General features: G+C 48.1%; 1 protein-coding gene across 4 annotated transcripts; it reads right to left on the bottom strand.

The window, feature by feature from the left end:
- Positions 1-6,521: 6,521 nt before the first annotated feature.
- On the bottom strand, positions 6,522-10,327 carry LOC119363155. 4 transcript variants are annotated; one of them, XR_005173845.1, is made up of 6 exons: positions 9,728-10,325; positions 9,492-9,551; positions 8,288-9,379; positions 7,684-7,784; positions 6,765-7,585; positions 6,522-6,673 (listed from the first exon to the last, which is right to left on the bottom strand). XR_005173845.1 is itself a non-coding variant. In XM_037628466.1 (6 exons), the coding sequence occupies exons 1-5, from the start codon at positions 9,919-9,921 to the stop codon at positions 8,328-8,330; spliced, it is 474 nt and encodes a 157-aa protein (XP_037484363.1). In that variant the 5' UTR covers positions 9,922-10,327; the 3' UTR covers positions 7,114-7,585; positions 7,684-8,327. The 4 variants fall into 4 exon arrangements, 2 of the variants coding, with proteins under 2 accessions (XP_037484363.1, XP_037484362.1); XM_037628466.1 differs by lacking the exon at positions 6,522-6,673 and having other exon boundaries at positions 7,114-7,585; positions 7,684-8,406; positions 8,503-8,576; ... (1 more) ...; positions 9,492-9,537; positions 9,728-10,327; XR_005173844.1 differs by having other exon boundaries at positions 6,524-6,673; positions 7,684-9,379.
- Between the last annotated feature and the right edge of the window lie 4,025 nt (positions 10,328-14,352).

The raw sequence follows: 14,352 nt of genomic DNA, 5'->3' as shown, positions 1-14,352 counted from the left end.
TAGCGCTTCACATCCGACCGCCTCCTCCCCCCGTGACGTGGACGACGCTGAGGTGGGGTCCCAGAAGGGGACCCGCCAGGAGGGGGACGCCCCGGAGGTGCCGCAGGGCAACCTCCCGGACCGTGGACCGGACTCCGCACCGGAACCTTTGGTGGTTCCGGAGTCCGGCGGGCGGCCCCTTCGTGAGAAGGGCAAGACAGCGACGCCGGCGGCCTCCGTCCAACCGGAGGCGCCGGATAATCTACTGGAGGCGCTCAATGGCGCTTCCAGAGCACCACACTGTTATGAGTGCGGTGATTCAGAAAGTTCAGTCCGCCAAAAGCGGGCTGACCGAGGCCTGCACCAGCCTTCTAACAGGCTTCGAGGTAAGAATTTTTAAGGTATGTAGAGTAGTACCGCATAGACAGTAGCCCCTGATACTCAGTTCAGTGTTCGGAAAGAAAAACCGACCTGAGGATCTAAAAAGATATACGCAGGAGTCTAACGCAAATACGTCAATATGGGAATGCAGGCTGCGCTGCTGACTTCTGCCGCACTGACTGCAGAGGTCAATGCCTTGAAGCAGAGCCTCGAGCGGTCCGAGATCGAGCTCGGCCATGCCAAGAAGCAGCTCGAGGACAAGGAAGGTAAGTAACACCTTATTAAAGTTGTACCTTATAGAAAAGGATTTTGGTTGCAAAAAATGACAGGAATAACTTGGGTACTCCAGGGGCTACGAATGAGGTGGCGACCCTGAAGGAGGCGATGTCCGTGGCCGAACACAATGCGGCCACGGAACGCACCGAGCGAGAGAAGCAGGAGGCGCGGGTGGCGGAGGTGCGGCAAGAGCTCCAGGCTCTCGTGGAAAAACACGAGAGTTTGGAGCGTGACTCAAAGACTCGAGAGTCCGAGCTCGCGTCGGCTCTTGAGAGTGCCAAAGCCGCTAAAGCCGAAGCCCAGAAGGCCCTCCAGGAAATTAAGGCAGTAAAGAAGATAGCGGCGGGTAAGGCATTCTTCATGCAGAGCAAGCATGTAAAAGTGAATTACTTGTTACTTACCCGAATTCGGAGCTCTCCAGGAGCGTTCGCAGATCTGCCCCGTAGCGTGTCCGATGCTGCCGTGTTCTACAGAGCCGAGGAGGGGAGCTCGACGGAGAAGGTGTTCTGGTCTCAGTACACTGAGGCCGGACATCCGGTGCCCCTAAGCGACCAGCTGAAGCAGCTGGTCGAGCTCCACAAGGTGGCCGAACAGGCCATGAAGGGCCTCATAGTTCGGTTGTGGCCCAAAGAAGCCATGCATGGGAGCTACTTCGGTCTGGTGCGACGGCTGGTGGACGCCTGTCCGTGGGTTGACGTCATCAAGCATTCCGCGTGCATTGAAGGTGCCCGTCGGGCCCTTGCCCGCGCTAAGGTGCACTGGGGTAAGATGGACGCCGAGAAGCTTGTGACGGACGCGCCACCACCGGGCAAGGAGTATCGCACGCCCGAGATGTATTATAAGGGTGTCCTGAAGGGTGCCCGCATTATTGCGGGTGAGTGCTCCAAAGATGTAATTTTCGAGTAGACTCGCATTTTGTTATCCTGTGCGCTGAAAACTTTGTTCATATGCGCGAAGCAACGCTTGTTAATTTAAAATATTACCTTCTGTGCGGACGTTTATCGAATCTGAGAGATGGCAAGTCGTTGGCTTCAGCCCCCATGCCACGAGTGCTGGGGTGTTCGGGATAAACTTGAGCGCTCTTGTTCCCATTTTTGGGTCCTTCTAGGGAGGCACTCAACACAACGAACGAGGCAACCGGACTTATAATGCTTGAACACTCTCACTTAGCCATAAAATTCTATAATTTTAAATTTCGGCGAAGCCCCTAGTGTTCGGAAGGCCGAATTCGGGGCGCTATCCACGCCTGGGCCAGACAAAGCCAGTTCCTCGCTCTAAGCGGCATAAGTCTTTAGGGACTCGAAAAAACCTCTCGAACAGCGACCGGCTCTCGCCCCATCATGACGGTCAGTTTTAGCTTTCTCCACTGAGGTGCTCAGCCCAGCTCAACTGGGGCACAATCATAGTGGTTCTTCCAGCGCTACCTTAGCCGATATAACGGAACGTAAGGTACCAAAACATGGGAGCCGGGCAAACCCAACTATTGACCCAAGACATGATTCAGAGCCGGTGCATATAATGCTATAAGTTCGGGGTGCCGCACTTGTGAAAGTGTTCGGACTTACCACCCCATAATTTGGGGAACTTAAGCCCCTGGTGTATTTGGCCGTACCAAAGCGTACGGGTGCAACATGTCATAAGTGAACATATATAAAAAGGGAATGCAATGTTAGGCAAAAAAGCGATGCATTGTTTATTCAAAAAATACTGCAATGAATGCAGAACGATACAAATAGTGCGGGAAGCAAGGGGTGGGATTATTTAACATGTCCCCCTCCAGGGGTAGGCTGCGGAATGGTGTATAAAACAGGTATAATGCTCGTAATGGAGACCACCTGGATACTCGTCGTAGCTTTTCTGCTTCCCTGGCCGTTGCATCATGAGTTCGGCAGGTCTACTGCCGGACAGGGCTTCTGGGAAACGGAGTCCTGAGGATAAGAAGAAAAAAGAAAGAAAGAAAAAAGGAATGACCCAATTGGGAGCCCTTGGTGTGGTGGAGCCGCACTCTGGGCCTGCCGTGGTCGTGCCCCTCCCCCTATGCCCATGGTATCTCCAGAGCGTAGTGATGTACGCGTGGTACTGGTCTCGCGGTTTTGCGAGGGCTGGGGTTGGGGCCGCATTGCTACGCGTGCTCGGAACGTGCCAGGTGGTCTTGTCATAGGTTACTCCGGGCGCGCTTGACGGTGTCCGGTCGCTTAACAGCCGGACTCGAGAATTGCCTTAAGAGGCTACTCTGTACTTCCGCCGCGAGAGCCGCTGTATGCTCCTCCGTTCGGAGAGAGTGTTCGGTGTTTCCATTGACCGTGATGACTCCTCGAGGGCCTGGCATCTTGAGCTTGAGGTATGCGTAGTGCGGCACCGCATTGAACTTTGCGAACGCGGTTCGTCCGAGCAGTGCATGATAGCCGTTGCGGAACGGAACTATGTCGAAGATTAACTCCTCGCTTCGGAAGTTATCCGGGGATCCGAAGACCACTTCAAGTGTAACTAAGCCTGTACAATTGGCCTCTACACCTGGTATGACGCCTTTGAAGGTCGTCTTTGTGGGTTTAATCCTTGAGGGGCCTATGCCCATCTTGCGCACTGTATCCTGGTAAAGCAGGTTCAGGCTGCTGCCGCCGTCCATAAGGACTCTAGTGAGGTGAAATCCGTTGATGATTGGGTCTAGAACCAATGCGGCAAATCCGCCGTGGCGGATACTGGTGGGGTGGTCCCTTCGACCAAAAGTGATCGGGCAGGAGGACCACGGATTGAACTTTGGGGCGACTAGCTCCATCGCGTATACGTCCCTGAGCGCACGCTTTCGCTCCCTTTTGGGTATGTGGGTTGCTTATATCATGTTCACCGTCCGCACCTGTGGGGGAAACCCTTCTGTCCTCTATTGTTCGGCGGTCGTGTCTCCTCCTCGTCATCGCTATGCAGCCCCTTGTCATTGCTTTCGGCAATTAACTTGCTTGCCTGCTTGAACACCCAACAATCCCTGTTGGTGTGATTAGCTGGCTTTTCGGGGGTGCCGTGTATCTGGCACGAGCGATCGAGTATCTGGTCCAAATTGGACGGGCCCGAAGTAGTTCTTTTGAATGGCTTTTTCCGCTGACCGGGTTTAGAGCCTCTGAATCCGGCATTGACTGCCGTATCTTCAGTATTGTCGTCGTTAATGCGGCGCATGTGCTTATTGCGACGCGACCTGCCATTGCTGTCCTTGGTATCCGGACTACCAGAATTTTTGGTGAGGTTGTTACTGGGGGCCAGCCAGCTGTCCTCTCCCGCACAGAAGCGGGTCATGAGTGATGTGAGGGCTACTATGGATTTTGGCTTTTCCTGTCCTAGGTGCCGGGCAAGCCACTCGTCGCGGATGTTATGTTTGAAGGCTGCAAGGGCCTGTGCATCCGGACAGTCGGCGATTTGATTTTTCTTGGTTAAGAATCGTGTCCAGAATTGTCTGGCCGATTCGTCTGGCTGCTGAATTATGTGGCTTAGGTCATCGGCGTATGGTGGTCGCACATATGTGCCCTGGAAGTTATCAAGGAATGCGGCTTTCAGGTCCTCCCAACACCCAATTAATTATGCTGGCAAGCTGTTGAGCCAATGCCGAGCTGGTCCTTTAAGCTTGAGTGGGAGGTATTTGATGGCGTGAAGATCATCACCGCGGGCCATGTGGATATGAAGGAGATAATCTTCGATCCAAACCGCAGGATCTGTTGTGCCGTCGTAGGATTCAATGTTTACTGGTTTGAAACCTTCGGGGATTTGATGATCCATTACTTCATCTGTGAAGCAGAGTGGGTGTGCGGCAGCCTCTGTATTGGGCTATATCACGATGTAGCTCAAGCGAGCTTTGTCTACTGTTTTCGGCCCGGCCGGAATTGTTGTATCCGGCGTGACGGTTGTCGTCGCGTATCGTGGGGCGCCCACGCGATCCGTAGATCGATCTTGATTGTCTTGCCTTATCCTTCAATATGTCCCGCAAGTCCGGCATGTTCCCCCGTGACTTTGTACTTTTCGAGCGACGCCGGGGTATGGCTTTAGTGGAGGGCCTAGAGGCCTCTCTGTCGCGGCCACGAGGTGGCCAGTCGGCCGTATTGTGCGCTGGTGATGTAGGCTTGTGTGCTTCCTCCTCTAATCGGGGTAGCAGCTTGCGTTTTGGGTAGCTTTTGGAGGGGCGCTCGAGTTCATACTCTTCGGCCGCAAGGACTTCGATCCATCTGTCGGCTAGCAAATCTTGGTCAGCTCTAAGCTGTTGTTGCTTTTTCTTGAGGCTGCTTGCCGTGGCCATAAGCCTGCATTTAAAACGCTCTTGTTCGACAGGATCCTCAGGCACGACAAATTCGTCGTCGTCGAGGCTTGCCTCGTCTTCGAAGGGAGGCATGTAATTATCGTCCTCTACCTTTATGTCTTCCGCTCTCTCACGAGGGCTGGCTTCTCCATCCTCCTGTGCTGAATCTTGCTGGAGGGGGTTGTCTTCGGCACTGTCCGGGGTGTTATTATCTCCGGTGTCGGAATCTTCATTCCTGATGTGGCGGGATTTAGAGCGGCACCACTGACGTTGGCGCTTAGGCTGTTTCTTGGAGGGGTCATCCTCCGTTGTTCCATCTTCATTCCCATCCTTTGGGATGTCCACCATGTATATGTCGTATGATGAGGTGGCTTTCCAGTGCCCTGTGGGCGCTGATTCTTGGTCGTCTCCGGCATCGTCGTCCATACCGTCGATGTCTTCGGAGTCGAAGTATAGCATGTCGGTTAAGTCATCGACAGTGGCTACGAAGTGGGTGGTGGGTGGGCTTCGAATTTCTTTGTCGTATGCATCGCAAACATCCTGACCATAATCCGGCCAGGGTTCCCCTGATAAAGAGAGACACTTTAGCGAATTCGGGATGTCGCCGAAAGGCGAGTGTTGAAAGATATCTGTAGCAGTGAACTCCATGATCGGCGCCCAATCGGACTCGATTGGCAGGGACGCGGGAGGCTCGGAGTCCGGCGAGGAGTCCGGCACCTCGGAGTCACGGTCTTTGCGAAAGGCAGGGTCGGTATTCGGCTCTATCGCCGTAGAGGTAGAAGCCCCCGAGGCGGTGTCCAACCACCCATCCTCGATCGGCGCAGTCGGCTCCGAGCTAAGGGTCGGAGCGGATACTCGTGTGGCCTCCAAGGCACTGTCCGGCGGCAGAGCTAGATCATGCCCATCGTGACAGTGCGGCGCGCTCGGCTGTGGCTCGAATCCGTCGAAGATCAAGTCTCCGCGGATGTCAGCCATATAGTTTAAATTTCCAAATCTGACCTGATGGCCAGGGGCGTAGCTTTCGATCTGCTCCAGATGGCCAAGTGAATTGGCCCGCAGCGCGAAGCCGCCGGATACGAAGATCTGTCCGGGAAGAAAAGTCTCGCCCCGGACCGCGTCGTTGTTGATGATCGAAGGAGCCATCGGGCCTAGGGGTGACGACACAGAGGAACTCTCAATGAAAGCACCAATGTCGGTGTCAAAACCGGCGGATCTCGGGTAGGGGGTCTCGAACTGTGCGTCTAGGCGGATGGTAACAGGAGACAAGGGACACGATGTTTTTACCCAGGTTCGGGCCCTCTCGATGGAGGTAAAACCCTACTCCTGCTTGATTGATATTGATGATATGGGTAGTACAAGAGTAGATCTACCACGAGATCAAGGAGGCTAAACCCTAGAAGCTAGCCTATGGTATGATTGTTGTTCATCCTACGGACTAAAACCCTCCGGTTTATATAGACACCGGAGAGGGCTAGGGTTACACAGAGTCGGTTACAATGGTAGGAGATCTACATATCCGTATCGCCAAGCTTGCCTTTCGCGCCAAGGAAAGTCCCATCCGGACACGGGACGAAGTCTTCAATCTTGTATCTTTATAGTCTTGGAGTCCGGCCAATGATGATAGTTCGGCTATCCGGACACCCCCTAGTCCAGGACTCCCTCAGTTAGTGTTCACAAATGGTTGATCGGACAAAACACCAGATGTTCAATCATGCAAGTGGCAAGCATGAGCCAAAACAGAACACAACTCTGTGCCAAATCCTGAATATTAACACAATCTAAACTAATTACCATGACAACACCTACGAAAGAAAAGAATGCAGAGGCTAGATAGAAAAGGAAGTGAACAAACCTTCGCTAGCATGAGCCAAAACAGAACACAACTCTGTGCCAAATCCTGAATATTAACACAATCTAAACTAATTACCATGACAATACATACGAAAGAAAAGAATGGAGCAGCTAGATAGAAAAGGAAGTGAACAAACCTTCGCTGGCAGAACAAATAAGCAGCAACCCCAGACCGAGATTATGTAATGGCGTGGAGGCCCATTTGAAACCATGTGCGCTTTGAAAATATTTCCATTTTTTCATTAGCTTTGTGTTTGAGAAAGCACACAGACAGTCCAAGCCATACCTGGACTCATATCACTGATAATTTCAGACAAGTTTTTGAACAAGCAATAGGAAACAACCATTTATTCTAGACCAAATTTGAGGAGTGGAACCCCCAAAATTCTGCTTGTTCAGGCTTTACATAATCTCACAACACGGTAACAACAGTCTCTTTCCTATATGTCGTTCCTGATAATCTGGTTTTCTAATGTTCAAGGCATATAACAACGACTCACTCTACACATGTTCACAAGGAAATATACATATCCTATAACACCTAGAATCAATACTCCCAGCACATACACACAAAATTATACAAGAACCAGTTGCAGATGTTGCTTGGCACGAAGCCCTGAATCATTCTTTCTTCACGGATTTCGCCTTGTCAGCGCCACTGTACGGAGCGACATGGTACACATATTGCTAGAGGACTAAGAAGATAACCCTTTCTACGATAATCAAGACGTTCTGGATTGCATCATGTATGCGCTCGACGTCCAGCCAGAAATGGCGAGACTGAATAACCCCTACAGTAGCCAAAATGTCCAGCACACAACCCTACAGACAGATAACCATATTCAAGAAGCGAGAGTTTGATCAGATTTGAATTGATAAAAAGAAACTATGTCACAAAATGGAACGGGTGTCGTATTTACCTATTTAGTTTCCTACCGCTAAGGATTGCAGGTTAGAATGTGTCTCAAGCACCCGTAGACAATAGGGTGGTTCACTAACAGCAACAGTCCACTGGGAATGTCTACAGCAGCAAAGTTGTGTGTTGAAAGGTGAAATAATTTAACTGATTTATGCTCATAAACTCGTTTCAAACTTATCTCTAGGTTTATTTTTCACCGTGCATAGTTGTTTATTTGCGACCTTTATTTTTCTTTCTTTCTGAATTTGAATATTTACATGGCAATGCATGGAAAATTAAACTGCAGATAAAGCTCCTAGACTGATAACCTCAGCCATAATAACAATATATAAGGTAATTAAATATCATGCTGGACAAAATCCAAAGAGTGGGTGAGAGAAGAGCTTCATGCAAAATCATAGCAGATAACATGGCAAGAATAAAAGGCCTTAACTATCAACATTACTAAACCAATATCGCCACCTTAACCAAATGTCCGATGCAACCATGAAGACAAACTTGCGTACAATTACATCAAAACATTCAGACACATAGGAAAAAAACTAACCCAAAGATAATTACAATAATTTTTGAAAGTCTTTATGCCAGGAGAGGAAGTGATTTACCAGCGAGAAAGAGAAGACAATCCCTTTCATGCACAAAAACTTAGCAAGAGGCTTGTGACCTACCAACTCCTTGGCAAACAAGTGATAGAATATGACCAAGGCATATAATGCCATGGAGACTGAAAAATTTCAGTATAAATGTGAATGTCCAGCTGACCCTACTGGTGTACAGCCCAAGAAGCTGAAGTGTAATAATCAGAATGGAGCATACATGCCTAACAACAAGAAATTGCCAGGTCCAATACTTCAGAAGCTTTAATCTCTTGTGCTCCAACAGAACATTGCGGGGCTGCCAAAGCACAGATCCAGAAGCATATTGGTTACTTTCAGTACGCACAAAGTAAAACTATGAACATGGTGAAAAGCCTTAACTAACAGTACTGCTAGTAGCTTCCTGACTACATATGCAGGACACCATCATTTAAATGCATATAGGCAAACATAGTGAACAATACATGAAGAATCGTAAGTTACAATCATAACTCAAGCAATGACTACTATGTGCATGCTTCGGTGATACAATTCGTATGGACAAAACACATACCAAAAATGGAGCAAAAGAAAAGAAATGTAAATCTATTTATGCTGCAGAACAGACATATGTTTTTGGTATTCGCTCGGATCTGTGACAATGTCAGGGCCACCCAATCTAATCTGAAAATACTCATTCATCAGAGTTAATATGTAGTATATTGAGAGTAAGATCAAACAAAAAAATCACAGGAAATGGCAAGAGTGTCCAACATTGCAAATAAACAATAGACCAGACAAAAAAAGTCAAAAGCTTGTAGACACAAACACAAATAGTTGGTAACCAGACCTTCGATCAGAAATTACTTGAATGTTTATTTTTCTTAGATTGCAAGGAGCGGATCATTAGATTACTTAGTACTGGCTACAAAAAGCATATGTAGCCTTCTCTTCAACTTGTGAGCAGGTTGAATCCGATGTTCCAATGCATGGTCACCTGCTGTGCACACACAATTGGGCGATCCAAGTGCAAGTACTCACACAATGGAAGGCAGACTGTGCACGATGACACACGACCCGCTCTATTTCCTTCCTGCTGTTTCGCTTCATTCCACACAAAGACTGAAACCAGCGAGCACCAAGATAGTGATTACAACTCTAAACTTCACACACAGATTAAGGAGTGACACACACACATTAAGCTTTGGTAAGAAGTTCAGATAGAGTTCGTCACCTCCGACAGTCGACCTCCTCTCCGAGGAAAAGGCAGGCCCTCCTCCCTGTCATCGTATTCCTTCAAGAAATTGCATAAACTGAGACTTATAATTAAGGAATTGCCACACATGTATGGAGCATCAAGAAATTTATACTATTGGATTAAGGCACAAAGAAATTGAAAATACATAGCATGAGAAGGAGGGGGAGGAGCAGGAAGAGAAGCAACACAAGAGATTGGAGGAAGGAGCTCACGTAGGGAGGGGTCGCCAGAAGGGGAAAGGGAGACGGCGGAGCAGGGCAACCGACACAGACGGCTTGAGCAGCTCACAGTGGTGGACTTCGAAGCAGTTGTTGCCATCAACCATCTCCATGAACTGGGCAATGAAGGGAGGAACAGACTGGGTTCGCCTCACCTCCATGCAGCAGGCCAGCAACTCGTGTTTCATGTTCTTCTGCGCGTCCTTGTGTAGCCTCTTGGATCAGGCGGTCGTTATCCTCGGCGGCGGCGCGGGAAGAGGAAGGGCCAGAGGTGCCCTCTCCCCTCCACCGCTGGACCTCCTGTTCCTCTTTCCTCTCTCTCTCTCCCTCTCATCTTCTCAGGGACGGATCCATGGGGTCGCAGCCGGAGAAGATCGCGTCGCCTTGGATCCGATGAGATGAATGAGATGTGAGGGGAGACCGGCGCGGGAGGATGGAGGAGGAGGAAGCGAGCATGAGGCGGCTGGGAGGAGTGAGGGTGGCGGCTGGGAGGAGTGAGGGTTCGTGTGGAAGGAGGGAGGGTGCGGCGACTGTGCAAATTGGAGGGGAAAGGGGATAGGCGTGGGATTGGGCAAGGACTGGATGCAGCGTGCAAGTTGCGGATTGGGCAAAATCTCACGCACATGAGCACGGTTGACCCAGCCAATACATAGTCCAGATGAGCCCGCCAGTCATTGGACGACAAAAGAACTGCATGGTGAAAACGAGATTTACCCGAAGGTGAAAATCCAATGGCACAAGAGAGAAAAGGACCAAATCCAACGGCCCAAAGTGCATGAAATTGGGGGAGCTCCATGGAGGAGGTTCGGCTAGCAGCCTTATAAGTTAGAATATGTGAGTTCTTGATCCTATCTTGCAAGTCTATAGTCACATATTATGTGTTATGATCCGACAACCCCGAAGTGACAATAATCGGGATACTTCTCGGTGATGACCGTAGTTTGAGGACTTCATGTATTCACTGTGTGTTAATGCTTTGGTCCGGTACTCTATTAAAAGGAGGCCTTAATATCCCTTAGTTTCCACTAGGACCCCGCTGCCACGGGAGGGTAGGACAAAAGATGTCATGCAAGTTCTTTTTCATAAGCACGTATGACTATATTCGGAATACATGCCTACATTACATTGATGAACTGGAGCTAGTTCTGTGTCACCCTATGTTATAACTATTACATGAGGAATCGCATCCGACATAATTATCCATCACTGATCCAATGCCTACGAGCTTTTCACATATTGTGCTTTGCTTATTTACTTTTCCGTTGCTGCTGTTACAATTACTACAAAACTGCTATCTTTACTTTTGCCACTGTTACCATTACTATCATACTACTTTGCTACTAAATACTTTGCTGCAGATACTAAGTTATCCAGGTGTGGTTGAATTGACAACTCAACTGCTAATACTTGAGAATATTCTTTGGCTCCCCGTGTGTCGAATCAATAAATTTGGGTTGAATACTCTACCCTCGAAAACTGGTTCGATCCCCTATACTTGTGGGTTATCAGGGTCCCCCTCATTTATGCCAGCACCCATCCACTTTTCCTCCAGAAAAAATCATCCCATTGCTCAAACTCGTGTTCTTGCTCATCTTGCTGCCATTTTTTATCTCCTTGCTCAAAGCTCCATTTGCAAAACTTTTTTGGGGGATTGTTCATCAGTATGTGACTCCTCCAATGGTCAAATTAGTTTTTGTTCTAGTGCTTTATACATTGCAAATTTTTGCTACTGTGGTGACCTTGTTCTTGAGCTTGCATGTCAAATTTATATGGTCCGAAGTAGTGTTGTTGCATGATATAGCCTCTAGACACTTGTGGGAGTAGTTGCTATTAGTTTTATTGAGTTTAGTTCACTTTTATTTCGAGTCACTAAAAATTCTAGAAATTTTCAGAAAAAGGAAGAATGATGAGGAGATGGTTAAGGGTCTCTTCAAGTTGGGGTTATGAAGGAAATGAGAATGAGGAGAAGAAGAAGCCCAAGTACAACCTTCCTCGCGCGGCGCAGGTTCGGCCGTGTGAGTGGCCAAGTGATGCGTTCTTGAGGGAGGCCGTAATTTATGATGATTTCCATTATTTGGCGGATAATGCTGGCATTACCGTCTTCCTCGAAGATAAGTGTGACCAATACCTCCTACTCACTAGTACCTTCGTGCAAAAATTTCACTTTCCTTCTAGGAAGGATCCTCCCATGGTAGAATTTTACTGTGCCCAAGCAAATGACACTATGTGATTTTTGTGATGTTTACAAAATACCTTATGAGGGCAGCATCAATGAGCCACGCCCTAGGGACGTGGAGGACTTTATTTATGAAACTACTATGGGAGAAGAGAGAGGAGTGTCAGAAGCTAGGGCAGGTAGCTTGCATTTTTCCCGTTTTGTGTTATTATTCATTATTTGCAAGGAGATGCTTGATAGGTCATGGAGAGAGTGGGGGCCTTAGTGCACCTGATCTCGCTATTTTGCGCCATGCTTTATATTCTGACAGAACTTTTAGTTTGGGCGCTATTGTTGCTCGACGATTGAACACAACCGTTCGAAGGGTACTATTTTTGGTGGTACCTATGCCCCTCGTCTAGCTAAACATTTTGAGATACCTATTAGGCATGATGAGGATGAGGAGATGAAGTTTCCCACTAAATATTTAGATATGCTAGTATGGTAGCACATGATTTTAAAAAAGACTCCAGTGATACCTTGTCGCACGTCTGCGCCGTTTCTCCTTAGTAATAAGTCCTTTGATAGGAGTATTTGATGGTTGGGAAACACTAGCCTTAAAAGGATCTCCTGAAACAACCATATAGCGAGTAGGGCTCTTGATGAACCTGCAGTGAAAAAAGGTATATGCAGTCCAGATGGGGTCAAGCCGTACTATGGACCCTTTCTGCAGTGTGCCTCTAGCGCCGCCCAGGGTATTTTTAGTGCGTAGTTATGTACGTGCGGTACGTAAGCCGCAACCTTATGGGGTGACCGGCGGAGGTCGAACTGCTAATCAAGGTCCGGATCCATTGATTTATTGCAATTATGCACGGACCGGACTCGTTTAGATACATCATTGGCTTTATTGGCCGATGAATTGTTCGGCTTGATAAGGCTGCCATAAACCTCGGCTACGAGGGCCACGATGTGCTCTTCAGTACGGAGGGAGCTCTCCATATTTTCATTGACTGTAATAACGCCCCGAGGTCCAGGCATCTTAAGCTTCAACTAAGCATAGTGTGGGACTGCATTAAAGCGGGCGAAAGCAGTTCGTCCGAGCAGTGTGTGATAGCCACTACGGAAAGGGATGATGTCGAAGATTAATTCTTCGCAGCGGAAGTTGTCTGGGGAGCCAAATACTACCTCCAATGTCAATGAGCCCGTGCAACGAGCTGATACGTCTCCAACGTATCTATAATTTTTTATCATTCCATGTTGTTTTATTATCAATCTTGGATGTTTTATAATCATTATATAATCGTTTTATATCATTTTTTGGTACTAACCTATTGACATAGTGCCAAGTGCCAGTTGTTGTTTTCTGCATGTTTTTGACATCGCAGGAAATTAATATCAGAAGGGGTCCAAATACCACGCCAATTTAAGATGATTTTTTATGGACCAAAAGGAACACAATGGGCACTGGTTGCACCTGGGGGAGTCCCGAGAAGGGCCCTGGCGCACCCAGGTAGGTTGTGCCCACCTTGGGTGCCCCCTGGACCGACTCTTTGCTCTATAAATACCCCAATATTCCAGAAACCCTAGGGGAGTCGACGAAATTTTCATCCAACCGCCGTAGAGTCCAGAACACCGAGATCCAGTCTAGACATCATCATAGAGGGGTTCACCACTTCCATTGGTTCCTCTCCGATGATGCATGAGTAGTTCTTTGTAGACCTTCGGGTCCGTACTTAGTAGCTAGATGGCTTCCTCTCTCTCTCTCTCTCTTGATTATCAATACAATGATCTCTTGGAGATCCATATGATGTAAGTCCTTTTTGTGGTGTGTTTGTTGGGATCCGATGAATTTCGAGTTTATGGTCAGTTATATATTTTTATATCCATGAAAGTTATTTGAGTTCTTTGACCTCTTATATGCATGATCTCTTATAGCCTCGTATTTCTTCTCCGATATTTGGGTTTTGTTTGGCCAACTTGATCTATTTATCTTGCAATGGGAAGAGCTGCCCGGTAGTGGGTTCGATCTTACGGTGCTTGATCCCAGTGATAGAAAGGGCACCGACATGTATGTATTGTTACTACTAAGCATAAAAAGACGGGATCCTATCTGCCGCAATAGATAAACATTTCTTGTCTACATCATGTCATCGTTCTTATTGCATTACTCCATTTTTCCATGAGCTTAATACACTAGATGCATGCTGGATAGCGGTCGATGTGTGGAGTAGTAGTAGTAGATGCAGGCAGGAGTCGGTCTACCAATCTTGGACGTGATGCATTGCTACCTCTTGAGCACTGCGTTCGTTTTCCCTTGATGAGGAAAGGCTGATGCAGCAAAGTAGCGTAAGTATTTCCCTCAGTTTTGAGAACCAAGGTATCAATCTAGTAGGAGGCTCCTCAAAAGTTCCTCGTACCTACACAAACAAACAAGAACCTCGCAACCAACGCGATAAAGGGGTTG

This window comes from Triticum dicoccoides, chromosome 2B, assembly GCF_002162155.2.
Source record: "Triticum dicoccoides isolate Atlit2015 ecotype Zavitan chromosome 2B, WEW_v2.0, whole genome shotgun sequence".
Lineage (NCBI taxonomy): Eukaryota > Viridiplantae > Streptophyta > Magnoliopsida > Poales > Poaceae > Triticum > Triticum dicoccoides.
This window is presented reverse-complemented; position numbering and strand designations above follow the sequence as displayed.

Bases quoted from the DNA above. Each gene is read 5' to 3' on its own strand.
- LOC119363155 (XM_037628465.1), bottom strand. From the start codon at position 9,921: ATGAAACACGAGTTGCTGGCCTGCTGCATGGAGGTGAGGCGAACCCAG. The intron at 9,380-9,491 runs GTGACGAACTCT...CGCTGGTTTCAG, and splicing joins GAGGAGGTCGACTGTCGGAG to TCTTTGTGTGGAATGAAGCG. The intron at 8,577-9,298 runs GTGAGTACTTGC...GTGCTTTGGCAG, and splicing joins CACAGTCTGCCTTCCATTGT to CCCCGCAATGTTCTGTTGGA.